Source organism: Protomyctophum bolini (assembly GCF_963924005.1).
Source record: "Protomyctophum bolini genome assembly, chromosome: 20".
NCBI classification, from domain to species: Eukaryota; Metazoa; Chordata; class Actinopteri; order Myctophiformes; family Myctophidae; genus Protomyctophum; species Protomyctophum bolini.
Window position 1 is genome coordinate 14,477,815 of NC_137881.1, and position 22,107 is coordinate 14,499,921.

Here is a 22,107-nt window from a genome sequence, read left to right on the forward strand (position 1 = left end):
ATTTGTGCGTAATAAATACGGTGTACAACAATGTCGATATGGGGGAATCATTTTGTAAGTGAAGATATCAGATTTTCAAATGGTGGTTATATGGCAAATATTTGATTCTCTGTTTTACACACCATTATTTTGATCATACTGTAACACCCTATACTGAATTTCAATCTCCAGGTTTTCTTCAGAATATGTATGGTAATTATTATGACACTATGGCATAGGAGTCCAACTACGGGTAGTACAAGTGGTTCTCAAATGTTTTATTTGCAAAGACCCCCTTAACTCTGAGAGTGTTCAAATGAAACCAAATGGACCCGTAACACTCTCAGAGTTACAGACCTGTTATTCAGGGATATCTATTTGTGTTTCTGGTAATATTGTCCACTCATTTTGTATGTCTGTGGCAAAAAGATTATGATGACAAGAAATGTCCACCACAATTAAGCCAACATGGCGATGACCCCTGCATCTGCGTGGACCAACATCACCACCATCTGTCCAGCAGAGTGGTAACAATTAATATGTTACATATATTATACTGTCACTGTCTGGTACAAACATTGTATTTCCATAATTAAACTTTTTTAAATTATAAAATAAATTAATAAATATTAACTACATTGGATCCATTGGAACATCCATTTTTGAATCAAATTTCCTTTAAAGTGACGGTTTTAGACATAGTGTACAAGGTTTCTACCCGACAGCAATGACAAATCTAAAAGGCGATGGAGAAGCAGCCTTTAGCTATTATGGTCCTATAATGTGGAACAGCCTGCCTGTAAAGCCTGCTCTCTGAATCCACAGACATTTTTAAAAGAAACCTTAAGACGTACCTTTTTAGCATTGCTTTTAGTTAGGTCATATCATTAATCCTTGTTTATCCTTGTTAATCCTTGTTTAATCCTTATATGTGTAATGTTTTCAAATGTTTTCTTTTTCCTTCTTTGTTTTTCTTTTCTTTTAATGTCTTTTCTATTTGTAATCTGTGAAGCACATTGGGTTGCACTTGCTGTATGAAATGTGCTATAAAAATAAAGTTTTGATTGATTGATTGATATATAATATGTCAATCATTTTGCTATTGAAAACATGACTACCTTTTCACTTCAAGGGCCACTTCACCCCTTTTGCAACCAGATCTTATTTTAATGTTGTTTGGGAGACAAACACTTTCCTGTGGGGTTTTATGTGTGTAATATGTGTTTTTAGATTGTATTTCATAGTGTCTGTGATGTAATGGACACTGGTCTCACTTCCTACCTGGACTACATGTTGTCTCAGTAAGACTCTCCCTCTCCACAAGGTGGGGTGAGTGCAGCAAAGCATTATGGTGCCCATTAGTAATCCAGCAGTGAGACCAGTGTCCGTGACATGATATCACAGACACTTTGAAATACAAAAATATCTAAAAACACAAATTACCCACCCAGGAAAGTGTTTCTTGTCTCCAAAACACAATTAAAATAAGATCTGATTGCAAAAGGGGTGAAGTGGCCAAAAAAAAAAAAAAAAAACATTTCATCATCTACTCAGTCTTATGTGAACACCCCAGACAGTTTTTAAGTTGCTTGATTCAGGATTTTTGATATTCATTGTAACTGCCCCGCCCCCTTCCTATACAAACCCATTATAACTTCAAACTCCATTTTAACCATGATAGATTCATTGAAAACACCAACCTTTTTCTGTTGACTGTCTGATACTGTCTTTCTAATACGTGAGGGGCAATGTTTTTTCATTTACCGTTTTCATTTATTTAATAATTATTTTGGAAAATGTGGCAGACCACTTAGCGAGACGGAGGAGACTAAAGAATAAAAAATATATAAAAAATGAATTAAAACAGTAAATGAAAAAACATTGCCCCTCACGTATTAGAAAGACAGTAACAGTCAACAGAAAAAAGGTTGGGTGTTTTCAATGAATCTATCATGGTTAAAATGGAGTTTGAAGTTATAATGGGTTTGTATAGGAAGGGGGCGGGGCAGTTAAAATGAATATAAAAAATCCTGAATCAAGCAACATAAAAACTGTCTGGGGTGTTCACATAAGCCTGAGTAGATGATGAAATGACCAAAAGTTTTTTTGAAAGTGAAATATCCCTTTAAGTGTTCTCCAGGTAGGGCATAATGTGTTTGCCATTGCTGAGGGTTGATTGGACAGCCCCCATTAAGTGGATGTCAGTCACAAGTCTATCAGACATTCACTTGAAGATGTGTCTACATAGACGCAGCCTTGGCTTCCCGAGCGGGACTGACCGCCTCGGAGATCAATCACATGACTCTGCCTCTTCTCACAGTTTCCCGTCGTCTGGAGACGAAGTTTTCCCAGCAGAGAGTCCCACAGTAGACCTCGACTCCATAACTACATGGAGACACACACACACACACACACACACACACACACAATATTTGCCTCTGAGATGTAGTACAAGTAAAGCCCAAACCACACCGTCGAGACAGGACGAGACGGTTTTAGCGTTCGTCCCAGCGGTGTGATATGTCTTGTTGCACGTCGACCCAAGTGATTCAACTTGCAAGTAGATGCATGGTGACCCATTGGTGTGGTTTGGGCTTAAAAGTGTTGAAAATACTCCAGTAAGGTAAGGATACCTCAAATTTGTACATAAGTACAATACTTGAGTACATGTACTTAGTTACTTTCCACCAGTGTGTGTGTGTGCGTGTGTGTGTGTGTGTGTGTGTGTGTGTGTGTGTGTGTGTGTGTGTGTGTGTGCTTATGGCAATTGTACTGCAATTATATAACACTTTTCACCCATTCACACACCGATGGCAGAGGAAACCATGCAAGGCACCAACCAGCTCATCAGGAGCAGTTAGTGGTTCAGTGTCTTGCTCAAGAGCGCTTCCACGCTTTGCCAGGAGGAGCCGGGAATCGAACCTGTACTGAATCTTTGGATTCCAAGACGGCCGCTCTATCTCCTGAGCCACTGACACCCCATACAATATGTTTATATCCATGCATCCATGTATGAAACCTCTGTACCTCAATAGAGATGTGTGTGTTGAGGTGCCTCCTGTAAAAAATTGTCCGGAGGTTGAACTCTGGATTTCCATCCTCCTTAAACACCCGCGTCCTAATGGTGTCATTCTCACATCGCACCACAGCATACACATTCGGGCCTGTTGGGCAGATTTTGCACAGCAAAATTTTACTCTCGAGTCAAATTAACACTCTGGATTTAGAGTTAACCGGAATGCTCACCCCAAAACACACTCGTCCCTATTCTTTCCCAGGACCGCTCACCCCCAGTGGTTCTTGTATTCTTGTTGCAAACGTTTTACTATGAAAAATTGCATTTCATGTCAGTCAGTCAGTCACACTCACACTTCATGTCAGTCGGTCCGTCACGCCACGTGACACACTCCATAAAGTATATGGCCATCTCCATATATGAAGATCACGACACTGACCTCATCAAACCCTTGATGGAATCTGGATCATCACCTAGATCTGCATATATGGAGCCGGCCAGCAACTCTACATCTGACCTCATAGACACCATGTTGATCTGACCTCATCAAACCCTTAGATAGGGAGCTGTTCCCCACCCGTCCTTCCTCTTCGATGTCTCCCTTTTGACTGATACCTGTCCAATCAAACTCTAGACGGGCCCACCCCAAAGTCATTAGTGCAGCCGCGCCCGGCAGCCGGCAAAAACTAGAGTTATCAATAGGCCCAAAAATGAAGGCCTGAGGTTAAGGTTAGGAATAAGGTTAGGGTGAGGAATAAGTTTAGGAATAAGGTTAGGTTTTGGCATAGTTTTACTGCGGTTGCGGTTAGTTTTAGGCATAGTTTCACTGAGGTTATGTTTGTGAATACCTTGTGGCCACCATTCCGAGGTCGCCGGATTTGATCTGGGGCAAGGATTTGTGTTTTGGGGCAAGCGTTCTTGTATTCGATTTAGACACTTTAAAGGGCTGTATTTTGCTTAAGACCTGGAGGCGTGGTCAATGCTCTTTGGCCACTCAGAATAGACAAATGGCATTGATCAAGCCTCCAGGTCTTATGTTAAGTAATAAGACCTGGTACTTAAGACACACAAAATACAGCCCTCTAGAGAGAGGAAGCATGTACGTAGGTACTAGGGCATTAACCAAACGTGATTTTTGATAGTCGACTCGAATACCATCAAAATTTATAGTTGATTAGTCGGTGGTAAAATATGATATTTATTCCATCCAATCAAGCATTAAAACATCGTGTTCTGAAACAGCCAGCGAGTGGAGCAAAACAGAGCCGGTGAATGCAGGCCGAGTGGAATAGTACTAAGAGAGTGGCGACACCTATGGGCTATAGTTCCAAACATTGGAACTATCCAATTGAGATAGAATGAGCACTTCCGCATTCCATTGTTACAGTGGGAGTCAACACGAGTGTCGCCACTCTCTTACTAGATTACGCTGAATGCCGCTCTGATTGGCCGAAATTAGCTCAGCTGTTTCAAGTCAAAGTTGCAAGTCCACAATGACTCACGGATGGACGTGTTGTGAGCTTGTAGATCTGCTATTTTTGATGCGCAAGACCGTTCTACGGAGCAGCATAGCATGTTACGTTGTTCACAATGTTTGGAGAGTGGAGACTGGAGTGGGGAGGAGGAGGAATGAACCATGCGATGTTTTTCATACAACCCTAAATGTTCAACAACAAGTTACAACCACAGTTCCTTTGGTTTTTAGAAGGAGCTACAAGCTAGGAGGAGGTTATGATTACATACTAGGTTTGCTAGCTAGCAGGCTGCCAGGCTATGAAGATGATCAACTACTTAACTTCATCGCGACTATTATAACTATGATCGTGTGGCATAGCGGTTGTTTTTTTTGTTGGATAAGCATGAAGAAACATGCAATCACGGCAAGAGCTACTGTAGTTTGACTGTCACCAAACTGGATAATATTGGGCAGAGTGAGGAGGAACTCCTGCTATACTTTACTGTACCGGACGACACGACGACACGTCTCCAATCTAACTTGTTGAACAAACTACAGTAATAAACTCACCAATAGTAAAAGTATTTACACACTGTAGTTGTCCCCATTGAGCGTATGAGCCTATGAGGCATATCACATTGTGCTTTTCCCAAAGAAAAACTGTCTTGAATGCTGCTAGTGCCACCGCCAGTCCGCCGCCCCTACACGAGTGAGGGTGACGGCAAAACCCACGTACAGTAGGCTTGTATATGATATGAAAACAATCAGCCAGGAATGGATTAGTACTGAAGTTGGCGAACTACCAACAAAACAACAGAGCTCACAGCTGCATGCCTGCATGTCTGCTGTAGGAAAATAAATAAATAAATCATAATCATAAAAAATATTAAAAATAATATTAGCGAATAATCGGATGTCAATTAACAGTGTCGACTAGTGTTTTGCTAGTCGACTAGTCGACTATTCGATTATTATGTTAATGCCCTAGTAGGTACTATAGATAGACAGACCTTTATGTTTGGGGTGACTAAGTCCTGACGCCCTGTGGAGATGGACAGTGATCACCATTCTGGGCTGAGGTAGACAGCACTGGAATGCAGATGGGGATGGTAAATCCTCTTGCAACTCACTACATGGATTAGAGGGCGGAAGACAGGAAGGAAACAAGAATGTAAGAATACAAAAAGAAACAGATAATGGAATAGACTAGAAAATTCACAATTCTGGGGAATTGCAAGTGTGGTTGGTTGCTAAGTACAGAATGATGACAATGTAAGATCATTATGATGATTCTTAACCGGCCACGCATGTGGTCGGACTGTTGCATGATGTCGTGTGCGCCCCGTCGGAATGATGGTTCGTCGGAATGCCACTCTGTCTCCAGTAGGAACAAGACAAAGCATGGTCATGTACGCAAAGTACCCATGCCGTACCCAAGCTATTCTCAAAGCCACTTCATTTCACTATCACACTCTAAAAAATCACACCTCTGTGAACTGAGTGGTGCAACTCCCCTCTGTCGTCCGTCCCCCCGTCCCCCCCTCCTCCTCCTCCTCCTCCTCCTCCTCCCTCTCTCTCTCTCTCTTTCTCTCTCTCTCTCATTAGCAGGCAACCGTGCAGCACTATCTCTCTCTATCTGTTTCTGGCACAACAGCGCCCCTACTATTACTCATTAAAGTCACATACTGTAGTCATATACATAGTCACATAGGTTAACACATAGTCACATAGGTCAACACGGACATTGCTGTTCCTTGGAGTGGTTGCACCACTCAAAAAACAATATTACGCACATGCACATGCACACCCACAAACTCACATACACACACATACTGTATACCTGAGTTGGATGTGGGAATGGGAGAAGAGGCGTAGAAGGAAACGGCCTGTAGAGCCTGGCAGAAAGGTGGTGGGCAGCACAGCGTAGCGGCCAGGGGCTAGGGTCCCCCTCAGGGTCACACTACGGGAGTCCATGTAGATGGAGCTGGCTGCCTGCTCCACCACACACTGCACACGGCTGCAGCGGTTCACCTCCACCTGAAGACAGAAGGGACTCTCTTTTTTTGCCGAGCGTGGGAGTCTTACTAGTAGTAGCCGGTGTTGTTTTACAGCGCCGACTACTACTAGTAGAACTCCCTACTAGTACTACTAGTATATAGCGGGGTTATGGGGAAAAGGACATTATACTATTCTCTATCGGGTCGCAGCTTATTACTTAAATGCTGTTTAAACCTAGCCAGGTAAAACCCTCCCCCTTGAAAACATTTTAATTTCTCTCCGTGGGGAAGAAATTAAAATGTTTTCAAGGGGGAGGGTTTTACTAGGCTAGTTTAAACCAGTGGTTCTCAAATATTTTCCTCCAAATTAATATTATGTGTACTACTATTAATATTCTTAGAAGTCCTCACCTTCAGCACCTCAAAGCCGATGGGTAAATTATCTCCTTCTCCGTCTCTCCTCCGCATCCTCCTGTCCTCCTGCTGCAGACAGATCAACACCTCCTCATCCTTCCCACACACCTCAAACATGAACTGCAGAAGGAAAGAAAACGAGCAAGTTAAATTGAGCAACAAGCAACCAATCACATGTTTATCTTACCTTATTATTACACAGCTTGGTTGAATGCTTGATTCTGATTGGTCAATCGCCACATTCAGCTGTGTGTTATTTTCTGGATAATGACCGCTCCGCTCTATAACAGACCACTGCCTAATCAAAGGCTCGGAGCACCTGGCTGCAGCTGCTGCGATGCTTGGATTTTATGCTGTACCCAACATGACAGCCATGTAAACTAACACACAATGTCATTAAACTAAACAACATGCTTTCAAGAATGTTTTTGAAAACATTTGAAGCGAGAAATTGGCAATGCTCGACCACGAAAATTGATAACATTTGATCAGCACTCACTTCCTTGTTTACGAGGCGACTCGTTGCCTCTGCGGGGCCAAAACTTGGAATACTGTCATTACCGTAAGCAAGGAAATACTTTGTTTTGTTAATTTGTGTATTACGTAGCCGTGCAATAAGCGGGATAATGTCTGGCTAGGTGGTCATTGTTGGGAGATAATTCACCGACCACCGACGCGAAAACTCTTGCTTCTGTCTGGTTAATACTAATAGCACCATTGCAAAGTGCTATTAGTGTTGTTAAGGTCCCTGCAGTGCAGACTGATGTGTTTTTTGGAAAAACCAATCAGTCTGCAAGGACCTTTAGAGTTTAACTAACAGCGGTGCGTGGCATTCATACCTGGGGGTTGTTTAGGAAGGTGTCTCTGTGGTTGATGCAGCCGCCACATCGGCTCCTCTTGTCCAGCTGCGCCTCCCACCTGCTGTCAGACTCTCCTCTCTCCCTACGCTTGTCCTTCTTCAACACATTCTCCTCTTTGACCGCGACCACCTTCCCTGGACGCTTTTCTCCCGCTGCTCCTCCTCTCCCTCGCTCCCACTGTCTCTCCCCGAGTCGGGCCTCCTTGCGGTTGCCTCTCTGCTGGGTGGTGGTGGTGCCTGGCTTGGCGCTGCTCTTCCCCGAGGCCAGTGAACGGTTGCTGAGGGTGGTGGAGGAGGAAGAGCTTCCAGGGGAGGTGGGTGCCGGAGCCCACTCCCCGAAGCAGCGCACCTCCCTCCAGTGAGAGCCAGGCCACAGCTCGGCTTTTTCCTCCAGCCAGCATACCACCACATCCGTGAAATAGTGACAGAAATCCTCAAATTCTATCCTGGGGAGAAGAGTGCAAGATTAAATACAATAGTGCAATACTCCAGTAGTGGTCCTGTGAACCTTCCAGATTACTGGCAAGCATCCCAATCAGTGCAATTAGATGGACAATAACTAAGTCTTCAGTATATACCCATATAATCATACAACTTCTTAGTTTTATTTCTGTATTTCTACTGTAGGATTGACGGAGTAGAGTCACTGCTTCTTCGCCTGGAAAGGAGCCAGCTTAGGTGGTTCAGTCATCTGGTTAGGATGCCTATCGAGCGTCTCCCTATAAGGAGGTCCTCGAGGCACGTCCCACTGGGAGGAGACCCCGGGGCAGACAAAGGCACAGATGGAGGGATCGACTCACTGGCCTTGGAACGGCTCAGGATCCCCCAGGAGGAAGTTACTAATGTTGCTCTGGAGAGGGAAATCTGGAGCTCTCTGGTGGAGCTGTTGCCCCCGTGACCCGACTATGGATAAGCCGTTGAAGATGGATGGATGGATGGATTCACATATATTTTTGGGCTGTTCTACTACTGTAAAGGTAAATTATGTTAACATTTCTTTAACTCTATATTAACATCCTAATAAAGTACAGTAAATAAACCAAACCAAAGAAATAAGAGTAAAATGTCTGGCTTGTCTGCTGTGTGAATAAAGGTCAGTGGCAAATACGGTTACCACATCATCAAACATCTACCAGAACTCGCCCACATCTCGGACCGAGAGCCCCATCTTCTCCCTCGCAGCACGGCCTATCTGCTTCCACTGCCGAGACCTGCAGGGGGAGACCAACAACAATGAATGTGAGATACCCTGAAGATATGTGTGCTTGTATCCCGTTTTACGTTGATAAACATTATTTGTGATGTTTCTTGAATAAAAGAGCCATCAAAATAAATGCTATTTATTTGTATTAATTTGTGCCATGGATTTTCTTCGTCCTTTGTGTTTGTAACACGGAATGTGATGATTTGATTGGCTGAGCACGGAATGTAATGTATGATGATTTATGATGATACATGAGTGTGATTTTTGGATGTCTGAGCAGCACTCCAGAATTGTTTTTCTGAACAGTAATTGGCATTGGCATTAAACCCAACAGTCAGGAATACAAATCCAACATACCTCACATGTAATTATTATAAGTAGAACAGATACTCTCTGTCCCTGCAGTGTGTAGGCAACAATAACGCAGGCATCTAGTAAAACCAAAAGCATTGCAAACTGTCCGTCAGGAATTCCAGCAAAAGAGAGAGTGCAGTGACATTGGAAAATGCCGGGGGAGCAAAAAGAGGATTCATATGGCAAAATTGTCAGCAGAGATTTATCTGTTGTTCCCCAGACACCTGCGCAAAGTGGAATGTTTTCAACTGTCAAGCATGTGGCATCTTTCACGTTCAATGAATGAAATGTATCTGTGACCCTTACCCCTGACTCCAGGCGCCTGTCCAATCTGTGGTGCCCCAGGGGTTCCTCATGCGCACCATAAAGACCTGGGACACCCCGCACTTATTCAGCAGCTTTTCTCCAAACCGCACCGTCCTCAGTGCAGTGATCCCATAGGCATGGCCCCGCACCAGACCACAGTCTAGCACCGTCTCGACAGTCTCACCCTGTGCTGGCTGACAGTCAGTCACACACACACACACACACACACACACACAGGGGTGTAAGATTGAATCCGGCATTCAACACAAAACCATACAGACATCAATCAATGTCATGGAGACGGAACAGACAGACGGAACAGACAGACGGAACAGACAGACAGACGGAACAGACAGACAGACAGACAGACAGACAGACAGACAGACAGACAGACAGACAGTGATTTTCACTGTAAAGGGGCTTAATTTAATTTGTTAATTTGAGGTTAAATACCTTCCATAAACTAATACAGCAGACACATGCAATTGCATGATTATATGGGCACGTTTGCTAATAATGGTGACTCAACCAGTCAATCCGCAGTAGGCCTGCACTTACACAATTCTAATTCCATTTTCTTATTATTGATATCGAACTTCCCAGTAACTGACAACATTGATGTGTCATCATACATCACCAGATAATTTAGTGCAGAGGTTCCCAACCACTGGTACTAGCACAACTCATCAGCCGTTTATTTGAAACATATATTTTTAAATTGGCAAACTATCTAGAAAAAGCCTGGGACTTAAGGAAAAAAGCTATGTACAGCCAGTAAGGGCTGTTTTGTTTTGTTTATTTTAGACGATCAGCATTACTGTGTAAACAGACGTGTAGACGTTTGAAAAGGTGTCATATAATCCCATGAGGGATGGGCCAGGAGGTGGCATTAAACTTACATTCATTCATTCATAGTACCACTGGTGGAAATGAGCATAACAGCACATCTAGCTGTTAATAGAAGATTTGAGAATGGATTAATCACATTAATATCATCAGTTGTGCTGATTAGTGATTAGACAGAGTTTTGTCAGAGCAGCAGCTTTATTGTCTTAGGAATGGAACAAAAACGGGACCTGTATTTTAACATCAGTTATTATGGCGGTACATACTTGGAGAGCCAAATACTTTCTGAGGTATAAATTCAGTATAACATTGAACATTGGACCAGTTGATGCACTACATTTTTGTGCATCAACTGGTCAGGGACCAAATGCGATACCTTCACGGACCACCAGTTGAAAACCTCTGTCTTATCTGATCAATAATGAATCTTAAAGGGACACTATCACAATTGTCAACATTATACCGTATCTATTATGTAATGACCTGTGGCAGAAATTTTTTCCTTTTTTTGGCTTGTTCTCTTCTTGAGGGCCTCCTACATTCAGCTTTTAGTTACCGTCCACAAACGTAGTCTTAAACAAACATTTAATTCCCGTTGACAATTCATTTGATTTTACGTCTGAGATAATAGGCATAGTGTCTATTTTACGTCATGATGATGTATGATGATAAGAGCGGCCCTCACGTCACCCGGGTGTGATTTTTGAGGGGCGCTAGCCCCTCCTATATCTTTTTGTCCTCAACTCGTGTCACATTTGCCACTGACAATGAATGGAGAATTTTAAATTTACGTCATATGTGGACAAGCAAATCGGCTATTTTGTGCCCAACACATTCAAACGACATAAAACTAAAAGCTAAAAATGTGCTGTCACAAACAACACTGACTCGTATAGAGCAGGTGATGAGGGCTTTTCTGTCGTGGGCCTTGGCCAGCGTGTGGAAGAGCGCCATCCTCTGGTCACTGTGCTCCGACAGGGCCTGGATGTCCAGGGCGAGGGGCTCCGACACCCCCCCTGTGAAATCGATCAGCGCCTCTGCCGTGTTGCCCCCCTCCAACGCCTCGTAGCATCCGTTTAACCTGATGTGTTGTTGGGCAAAAAGAGTTGGTTTATGTTACCACTTGAGCTCAGAACGTGTCCTCCTTTCGGGCAAAAAAAAGAGGACACAATTGATTAATTAATAATTCACTGTGGTGTCAATCTTTTGTCTTCAATGTTTGTGTTTACACAACTTTGTCTTCAATGTTTGTGTTGACAGACTTTTGTCTTCAATGTTTGTGTTTACACAGACCCTCAAAGCTGGAGGGGCTAGCGCCCCTCAAAAATCACACCTATGTGAAGTGAGGGGCGCTCTTATCATCATACATCATCACATTCCCGCCAATCACAATTAGCGTCCTCACTTTTTATCCTCAAGTCCTTTTATCCTCAAGGCTAATCACATGTGGCGTCCTACATTTTCTCTAAATCTCTATGGGGAAAAATTAATGGCAGATTTTTCAGTGGAACCTGAAAACCACGCCCACGTCTATGCCCTCCAGCCTTCACCAATCTCATCAGATATAACCATGCAGCCTTTTCCATTAGCACAGTGGTTCTCAAAGTGGGGTCCTTGAGGGAGTTCCAGGGGTCCCCAACTAAATGATAGATAGTTAGTAACCAAATGGACCCTTATGGGTCTGTAACTCAGGTGTCCATTTTTACACTTGGTTAAATTAACAGTGATTTTACAATATAAATTATGGTCCCAGAGATAGAATGGGGTCAAACTGGGGGTCTTTGAAATTAAGATGGTTGAGAATCACTGCTAGAGCCGTACAAATCGTCTCTTATATACCGGGGTTTTCAAATGGGGGTCCACGGGCTAATGAATGTCAATTTGGGAGTCCTTAACATGAAAAGGTTTGAGAACCAACTGCATTAGCACTCACTTGGCGTAGGCCTTCTCCAGCAGAGCGCTCCAGAACTCTCGAGGCGTGGCGGAGCGGCAGAACAGCAGCGCCCCGTCCTGGCTCACGGGGAGGCGGTCGTCCACCACCACGTCCAGCCATCGGCCGAAGCGCCAGAAGCGGAAATGGAAGATCCCGGCGTAGCGACGTTTGGGGCTCCATTCCTGTTCCATGTGGTCAGGAATCACCTGGTCGGAAGGAGTCGATCAAGGCAGTTATATGAGTACCAAAAGTAAAAGTACTCAAAATGTATAAAATATATTTAGAAAATAGCTGATCTACACAATGCATTATTTCAAATTTCCAACATATATACACGTATAGGTTAGTGTGTTTTGGTTAGTGTGTTTTGGAATAATAATCTAAATCTAGTAACTACAGTTTCATCAGTAAAAAGTAACTACAGTTTCATCAGTAACAAAAGGGTTATTTTCCTATCTGAGATGTAGTGCAGAAGGAAAAGGGCACCGTTACGAAGGAATGGAGGTTTGGCCAGGGTTGGATTTGCTGGAGAGTTTTAGGGAAAATGCATGCATGCCTCTGCTTTTGATATCCCCCCTCTGGTCATTATTGCCATGGCCTGTGTGGGCCGTAAACGTGTTTATCCCTGCTTCAGATCAGACTGAATAAAATACATGCATTTCCTTTTGGGAAATGTAGACAGTCATTTCACAATAACAAAGTATATTTAATTAGAAATGTATCATGGCATCCCTTTGTTTTGTTTGAAATTTTTACTTGTATATAAATATGATCAAACAGATTTACAATCAAACATTTGCATGCAAAGGACCCCAATCTGAAAAGATGTTGTGCCAGGGGTTCCTGAGTAGATTTGTGTTCATTTCCAAATAATTCCATAAATGTCAAAGATTTTTTCTATTTTTCCACATTATTAAAATATAGAAGATCTACAAGGTTATAGATGTATGAAGCGATTTAACTGATTCTGATATATTAACTAATTCTTCTGGGGACCCCCTGCAACCCCCTCAAGGACCCCTGGCGGTTTCCCGACCCCGCATTGAGAACCATTGCCATAAGATCTTCCAGAACACTCAAAACTCCATACAGACCTTCTTCCAGAGCGACGGCTCTGATGCCAGACAGGAAGTGGCTGCCACCATCCAACAGTTACCCAGACTGCCCTGGTGCAAATCCCGTGTGCTGAGGCCGTCAACAAACAGCCGCGGGTCCTTACATAAGTCCTGGAGAGTGACGTGTGTGTGTGTGTGTGTGTGTGTGTGTGTGTGTGTGTGTGTGTGTGTGTGTTCCAAGACAGAAAGAAAAAAAGATAGAAATAAACATGAATCCTGGTGGCTTTTATCACGGAGCACATATGCATGTGGCGAATATGGTAACAGTAGGCTACGGTCGCATCTTTTCCATCTCGCCCCACTACTCTACCTATAGCTGTAAATAACAAACATAAATTCATGTCAGTGATTATATAAAAGGTATTATCATATTAATTTATAATTGTTAAGTTCACTTAATCACTCTGTATATCCATGGGCATAATAGCGTCCATGATGCCATCAAAAAACATGGGCTATAAGAAATGTGTTTAATAAAACAAAATTAACTGCTAGAAGGTTCTAAATTAACTAGATTAACCGTCTCTGTCTCATGTTATTCTTCCTTGATTTTACAGAGTATAGAGATAGACTAATATACCGGTACAATCAAATAAATCTGTATACAAGATAATTTCAGATTTCAGGGAGGGAGGGAAATACTAAATTAACTGTTAACTACATTAACACTTTTCGAGGGGGCGAGTTGGTAAAGGGGCGAGTCGTCTGGTATTCAGCGAATATCACCCTCCCTGCTCCGCTTACCAGTGGTGGTAGTGGCTAATTAAGTACTGTGCTTAAGGACATTTTTTAGGTATTTGTACTTTACTTGAGTATAAAATGTTAAGTATAATTTTACTTCTACTCTACATTTCAGAGGCTAATATTGCACTTTTACTCCACTACAATTATTTGACAGCTTTAGTTACTAGTTACTTTATACATTTTGATTATTATTAGAAAACATACATTAACCACTTCAGCCCTATATACATTTCGGCCATTTGAAAATAGCTATTTTTGAGTGGTGTACAACCAGCATCCTACAACCAGCAATGTCCGTGTTCACCGACAGTACCTACCTATGTGGCCATGAGCACCAGTGGTGTGCGCATGCGTGCACGCACGTCTGTGTGTGTGTGTGTGTGTGTAGTAACGTTAGCCTAGCACGTAGCAACACACATGAATGCTGCGTGCGTGCATGAATGCAGTATGTGTGCGCGTGTGTGTGTGTAGTAACGTTATTTTACATATGAAAACTTGAAATGGGACATTCTGCAGAGTACTTTTACTTTTCGTACTTTAAGTACATTGTCAATACTTTTGTACCTTTACTTAAGTACATTTTTAATTCCGGACTTTTACTTGTAATTTGTAATTGACCGGAATGAGATGATGTATGATGATAAGAGCGCCCCTCACTTCAAAAGGGTGTGATTTTATTTTTTACAGATGTTCAGTACTGTAAAACATATTGACATAAGCAAATAACCCCTTCAAACACACACATAAACAATCCAGGGGTGTTTGTCAATGAAACATTTTCCCTGGGATGATATCAAGTTGAGTTCAGCAGATGAAGTCAGACAGATTCAGTGACAGCTGTGATACCTTGATGATTGGGAAAGTAGAGTTGTGTGTGTGTGTGTGTGTGTGTGTGTGTGTGTGTGTGTGTGTGTGTGTGTGTGTGTGTGTGTGTGTAAATGGTCATGAGCTCATAGTTGTTTTGTTCCGCCTGTCTGCTGTTGGCGTGTGAATGACAACAGAGACGGGTGACAGCTGTCTCCCTTATGACTCCCCATGGATATACACTTAAAATACCCCAGAAGAGCATTATAGGAACACAATTCCATTATTCCATTAATAACCCATTGTTCCCCCCACACTGACTGAGCAATTAGACAGCCAATACAGTTTCAGTCAGGATGTCAATAGTGAAAGACTGACTTAAACTTCTTACACTGAATCAGTGGTTCTCAAACATCCGCATGTCAAGGACCCTCAAACTCATATGCATTTGGCTGTGGAACCCCACTGATTCCGTTCCCCCTGGGACCCCCTGAAGGACCCCTTGGGGGTTACCGGACCACACTTTGAGAACCACTGCACTCCACCAATGGGATAAACACTGATCCAAGCCAACAACTTTGCAAATTATAGGAAACCAATTATAATCTAAATCTGAATGACGAACATTTCAAGAGTTCAAAATATTTTTCAATTAAAATATTTGAAATGAAAATTAGATTGAACACTTGACTTGACCTTGACTGTAAACTTCCTATGCCATTGCCATTATTTATATTTGTTACCGTACTACGAAGGGCTATTTACGCTCATGTAACTACGTCCACGTCGAACCTCTGTGGTTAAAAGCTCCGCTCTGCACCCCACAAACATATGCTATTTAAATCAGTTGGAGCCCGTTGCAGAGACACACCAATATACCCCTAGTCAGTTGGCAACACGCGCCACACACACTCTGGTGTGACGGTTCGAGTTACACGGGGACGATGCTCCTGTAATAGAAAGTGCCTTAATTAACTACATCCTAATGGAAATATAACATACTGAGGACACTGCCTTTATACGCGCGTGTAGAGAGAGAGCCAAAGGATATTTCCAAATCATTCTTAGCATTCTTAGCATGGTGATGACCGCATTGGAGTCAGTGAGTGATTGCCAGCTGCAAGAATATGTTTAGCTTTAGATGATCACAACAACAAGAAAAACAAGACATTGGAATTGAGTGTCTTGTGTGTAAATGGACGAGTGAGGGTCAGGATTTGTATTTTGTATTTTGTATTGCACTCGATGAGGAACATGCCTCCCACTATGTGAATTAGCCTGGCCTAGCCTTCAGATATACTGTACTCCATGAAAATGTAAAGATATCCTCTGTCTGTCTGTAAATAGCATCCAGACTCCACGATCCTCTCATTGTACACAGTAAAACTGTGTGTCCACGTCTCTCTCCCTCTCTCTCTCTCTCTCTCTCTCATGTCTAATGTATGCTCCTATGTCTAATTTATGATCCTAAAATTGCCGATCTACAAGCTCACACCACCATTGCATGACAAATCTTAATGTGTAAATCACGCTTGGCGCTCACCCTCGGCCTCTTCCATGTGACTCCAGGCGGTGGTTCCCGCTTGTAGAAGAGGGACTGAGCGGACGCGGGAAACAGTGGGTCCTTGAAGAGCACGCCTCGACCCAAGCAGCTCCGCTTCAACCGACGGTAGTTCTGGCCCTGGAAGTCGCACACTTTTTCTGGCATTCTGAGTGGGGAGGGGGAAGAGAAATTGGAGAGGCGGTGTGTAAGAAATGCTCTTAATACTCCCCGACTAGTAGACTATACCATTGCAAACTAGAAAAGGGCGTTCCTCTGAGTGCCTGTCTGCCGGCCAGGCCTGTATAAGTAGTCTATCTATAGCTATCTAAGAAAAACATTCTTAGCATTTGTGGTCAAGTAAAAAATAACAAAATTCAAAATAACATAACATGTAAACAAGTAACCAAGACAGCGTCTGTAATACTGCATAGTGTAACTATCTAACTCAAAATAGGCTGGGAAAGAAGAGGCTAGGACGTGTGGAGCGTTACATCAATCAGTAACACCACCACAAACCATCCTGGTTCTCCATACATCTGGCCAGCTTGTCAGCACGTCCACGTAAGGTTAATGTGGGTCCTTGTGACCACAACACCAATTTGCTGGCTGGCAGTTCTTGATGTCTTTGGCAGTGTCCTGCTACTCTCATGATCCTGGCTGCTATTTTCCTTGGTCTTCCCTCAGATTCTTATTAGTAGACTCTTGCTGGTGTTAAGTACGGCATGCAACATTCTGATGTAGCACCCGTAGAGATTTGCAGGGTTGGTTTCCGGGTCCAGCCTTCACTGCCATATAGGAGAACAGACTCTGCTGTTGCATAGAAGAAGCTGCATGAGTTTGATTTGTCGGGGGTTGAAGTTCCATACACTGGCCAATGCCGTTCAGTGCCTTCGATCCTCACTTTCAAATCTTGCCTAGTTGAGGCCAGGTATTTGAAATCCTTGAATTCCTTCAGAACAGTACCTCTTGTTGTTGTTATAGGTGGATGGTCTCTCTCTTTCTTGGCATTCATCCAAAGGCCAAGCATGGCACACAGACTCCACTCTGCTCAGGAGCTCCTGTGCTTGTTCCACAGGCGGAGAGCAGACTGATGTCATCCACATGTAGTGGACGATGCTGTACTCCACATGCTTAATTTCATACTTTTTTTTTTTTACTTTTAACCAATAAACACATTGAATTAACTAGCACTGTTCTAGCATTGCCTGGACTTTATACTACCTCACCTCACCTAAATAAATAACTTTGGGAACTATTTCATTAGCATAGGCATTAGGCACAGACAAGACACAGTCTTATCCCCATTTCTATTGACCCTCTACTAGTCTATACCTCTGTGGGTCTGTCTGTAGGAACACCAAGGCCTCATGGCACCTCCAAACATGTCCAGCTGACAGTGTTGGGCAGTAGCTAGCTACAAGTAGCGAAGCTACATAGCTTACTACATTTATCAGTAGCTTGATGGTAGCTTCACTCCTTTTGAACCAAGTAGCGTTTTTTGTAGTGTAGCTATTTTTAGACCCAAGTAGTGACGTAGCTTTCAACAAAAGCTACAAAGTTACAAATTTACTGTTAAATAAAGTTTTGTGGGGGGAAAAAATCCCTGGAAAGAAATCCATGATTGGTTGGTTTAGATAAGAAGAGTCTGACACAAACAAACAGACCACCCGCATTCTCTAGTCTAAATCCCTGTCTCTCAGCTGGTGCGCAAATGGCTAGGCTGTGGCAATAATAATAATTTAAAAAAGAACAAAAAATAACTAAAATCGTTCATTTTTTGGAACCATGAACTTTAGTTCAAAATGTTGAATTATGAACTGAATTAGTTCCTTTAAATTTTTTTTACTGTGAACTGAACTATAGTTAATAAAAAAAAGAACTTTCCCAACACTGAACACATGAATCAGCCACACCGCAAGGTACATTAATACAAGTAAATGTGAAAAAGTTGACACCAAAAGCCAGACAGAGGGCTTGTTTGTTTTTTAATAAACAACCAAACTCAGCATTTTTGCCTGCCTATTAGGCTATTTGTTCGGTGGAAACTTGATCATGAAGTTGATAAAAAATATTTAAAAAAAAAAGTAGTGTCCATGTAGCTAGCTACTTTTGCCATGTAGCTTATAGTGTAGCTTGCTATAATTATCTGGGGATAGCTTTGTTGTAGTTGAGCTATATTTAATAGAGAGTAACTGGTAGTGTAGCTTACTACATTTTCCAAGTAGCTTGCCCATCACTGCCAGCTGATTCAGCCATAGTAGGCCATATTATAAACAATGACATCAGATCATTAATCAGTTTCCTCAATCTGAATATTGTAAGATCAGCTGGTCATCAATGTTTAGCAGTAGAAACTGCAGTGGTTCTACACAGCAGTTTTAGAACCACTGCTGTGTAGGACATGATTGCTGGTTTGCAATTCAATTTCGTTGTCTTGTACAATGACAATAAAGAAGACATTCTGATCTGTAGGACATGAATCAATGTGCACTCCTGCCAGCTGACATAAGACTCATTTTATTCCTCAGGGAGTAGGTTGAGCTATTTGGCAGAGGTAGGTGGGGATCGTACTAGGTCAGGAGAGGTCAGGGGAGGTGCAGTGAGGTGATGGTACCATTTTAGTCATTAGAGTATATGAACTGCCAGGGACCCTGAGTCAGCGTGTGTGTGTGTGTGTGTGTGTGTGTGTGTGTGTGTGTGTGTGTGTGTGTGTGCTTTTGTATCAAGTGGTGGACGAAGCAGTGCGATTCTGTGTCAGTATGTATGCCAGGTGTGTGTTTGTGTGTGTGTGTGTGTGTGTGTGTGTGTGTGTGTGTGTGTGTGTGTGTGTGTGTGTGTGTGCATGTGCGTGTGTGCGTGTGTGCATGCGCGCATGCGTGCGTACACATGCGCCGGCATGTGTGTGCACAGAGTGGTGTCTAGCATCAGCTAAAGGGACTTGCTCTGCAGAGGGAACACATGCAGGTGTTTGCAGATATACTGGCCTGGTCAACAGAAAACTAAACCCCGTTTTCCAGCACATCTACGTATGCCATGGTTTACATTATGCAACCACCTTTATGTGGAACCTGAAGGCTCTCTGTGGTAGACACAATTCCCCGCCACAATGGTGCATCCAGTGATTGCTCTGAGTTGCTCTCCCTTTTGGTCTTTAACAATATTGTGCCATCATTTTGGTCCACTATCCTGGAGTGGAAAGCATTCCGGGAGTCCTATTTATGAGCAGCAAGCTGACAGCCCTCCATGCAGTCGTGATATCAGAGGCAGAAGGTGTGAGTGTATACAGTACAGCATGTGTTGTTCACTTTCCTCCCTTTCTCCTCTGTTGTGGCTGTCTGTTTCCCGGTGTCCCTCCCCCTACGGCAACAGTTAAGGCCCCACACACAGAGCGTGAATTCCGATTTTTAAGTGCCGTTTCTCCATCGGTTTTCCAAAAAACGCGGCCGATGTGCAACCACCTTTACTGTAAAGGACTGCTGACAGTTTTGTTTCATTCAACCTGAACAAAGAATTTGAGTGAAAATTGAAAAATAAAATAAAATAAATAAATTATAAAAATAATAATACTGAATGAAATGAATACATCGAAATTAGATCTGTTACACACAGTAGGCGATACATGCAGTAAAATATATACACTAACGCCTATTACTGTACCAACACTATAAGTTATAAACATACATAGTATACATACTATCATGACTGGTGTTCTATGCACTCTTAAAGTAGTAAACACCTACCCGGTGGTGTCTTTGAATTTCAGTTTGTAAAATAATTCCTTAACGGTGAATGAAGAATCCAAAAATGAATGGAATTAATCAGAGATTGTTACATCGAATGAGAGATCTGATGTGGGTGAAGCATTCCTTTAATGCTACAGCAGTTACTCCTGAGATCCTCTCTCGTACAGTTACACACTGATACGGTAAGTCGTCTACATGTTGTATTATGTAACAGCTTCTACAGTTGAAAACGGAGGGGAGAAAATAAACACATCGGCTGTGTCAAATTCCACACGTGACTTCATATCCAGCCAGGCTGTGTGGCTACATACATACATGATGCATGTTGTAGGGTGTGTGTGCAAGCGTACGACTGTGTGTGTGTGTGTGTGTGTGTGTGACTGTGTGTGTGTGTGTGTGTGTGTGTGTGTGTGTGTGTGTGCGTTGCGTGCGTGCGTGTGTAACCACGTCACGCAGTTGCAGGGTGATACGACTGTGGCTGTGCCTCTGTAACCCTAGATTTGTCCAGACACAGACAGACAATAGAATGACAGGAACCACACTGAGTGACATAACACACAATTATAGCAATAAGAATAAAAGCCTCAAACTTGCTACAACCACACTGCTAAAACCAAACGCTCTTTGGTTGTCAGCCAATCAGAGGCATGTACGTATGCACACATTATGTCCCCGTACAAACGTATAGTCAACAGCACACAAATGTTCAGAGGGTTAAAATAAAAACAGGTTAATAGGCAGCATTAGAAGCAGTAAAGTAATGTGTCATGCATTAGTAGTTCCTAATGTGCTGTGCATGCACATGTCGATGCATTATACATACAAGCAGTAAGAGCACCTTCACCTTGAAACCGCGTTGATCCTTTTAATCAATTTGATGATTCCCCAAGTGTGTCAGAGAGAGAGAGAGAGAGAGAGAGGAAGGGAGGGAGGGAGATAGAAAGAAGAGGGAGAGTGTCATGTGAGAGTTTGTGTCTAGGTGCTTGCGTTAATGAGCGTGCATGCATACGCATGCAATTGCATGTGTGTGTGTGTGTGTGTGTGTGTGTGTGTGTGTGTGTGTGTGTGTGTGTGTGTGTGTGTGTGTGTGTGTGTGTGTGTGTGTGTATCTCTTACTGCTGGCTCTGCGTATCTCATCAGGCAGTGTACCTTCTCTGACCCCACTTTTCTCCTCTCCTTCCAACAACTTGATGGGGTCCTTCCGAATCCCATGCTCCCAATTCAATTCAATTCAATGTAACAGGCTTTATTGGCATGAGAAAACATACGTCTAACGCCATGCGTCTATTTGGCAATCAGAGTGAGACACACGCACACAAACGTACATTTTGAACGAAGGCAGAGAGTGATTTATCTTTGGCCACTGACCGTGTTTTTTCCGTGCTGGGCAGGTTGTGTCGGCGCTCTATAATCGCTCCATCGCATCACGGAAAGGGAAACTGCGAACAGCCCCAAAGCTGGGTTGAAAAAACAGAGGTAAAGTCAGTGACGTATAACAGCCACAAAGTTGGGTTGAAAACACAGAGGTAAAGTCAGTGACGTATAACAGCCACAAAGCTGGGTTGAAAAAACAGAGGTAAAGTCAGTGACGTATAACGGCCACAAAGCACAGGCGTAAACGGCACTTAATTTCACTCCTACGTCATGGTCTATGACTTGGCCAACTGAAACTTTTCTCTTCTCTATAGAGGTTATGCGCATGCATAAAGTGAATGGGAAATCGAGTGGCAAAGTGACTTGGCAAAGTGAGTTTAATGTCATTTAACGTTGTTTAATGCAATCAGATAGGACTTC

The 22,107-nt window shown here is 42.9% G+C and overlaps 1 protein-coding gene across 4 annotated transcripts; it reads right to left on the reverse strand.

The window, feature by feature from the left end:
- Positions 1 to 1,808: 1,808 nt before the first annotated feature.
- Positions 1,809 to 21,730, reverse strand: LOC308335171 (calpain-5). Of its 4 annotated transcripts, none has more exons than XM_080792178.1 (13): positions 21,682 to 21,730; positions 16,571 to 16,736; positions 13,459 to 13,590; positions 12,365 to 12,570; positions 11,320 to 11,512; positions 9,586 to 9,779; positions 8,855 to 8,932; positions 7,702 to 8,167; positions 6,860 to 6,982; positions 6,292 to 6,488; positions 5,462 to 5,580; positions 3,007 to 3,143; positions 1,809 to 2,364 (listed from the first exon to the last, which is right to left on the reverse strand). In XM_080792178.1, exons 2-13 carry the CDS (start codon positions 16,733 to 16,735, stop codon positions 2,185 to 2,187), a joined length of 2,190 nt encoding a protein of 729 aa, XP_080648304.1. In that variant the 5' UTR covers position 16,736; positions 21,682 to 21,730; the 3' UTR covers positions 1,809 to 2,184. The 4 variants fall into 4 exon arrangements, with proteins under 4 accessions (XP_080648304.1, XP_080648305.1, XP_080648302.1 ...); XM_080792179.1 differs by lacking the exon at positions 21,682 to 21,730 and adding an exon at positions 21,137 to 21,237 and having other exon boundaries at positions 9,586 to 9,770; XM_080792176.1 differs by lacking the exon at positions 21,682 to 21,730 and adding an exon at positions 21,137 to 21,237.
- Positions 21,731 to 22,107: the final 377 nt, after the last annotated feature.

Coding starts and splice junctions, on each gene's coding strand:
- LOC308335171 (XM_080792178.1), bottom strand. CDS start 16,735: ATGCCAGAAAAAGTGTGCGACTTCCAGGGCCAGAACTACCGTCGGTTG. Junction 13,591..16,570: donor TCACATGGAAGAGGCCGAGG/GTGAGCGCCAAG, acceptor GTCACTCTCCAG/GACTTATGTAAGGACCCGCG. Junction 6,489..6,859: donor TCGGCTTTGAGGTGCTGAAG/GTGAGGACTTCT, acceptor TTCTGTCTTCAG/GTGGAGGTGAACCGCTGCAG.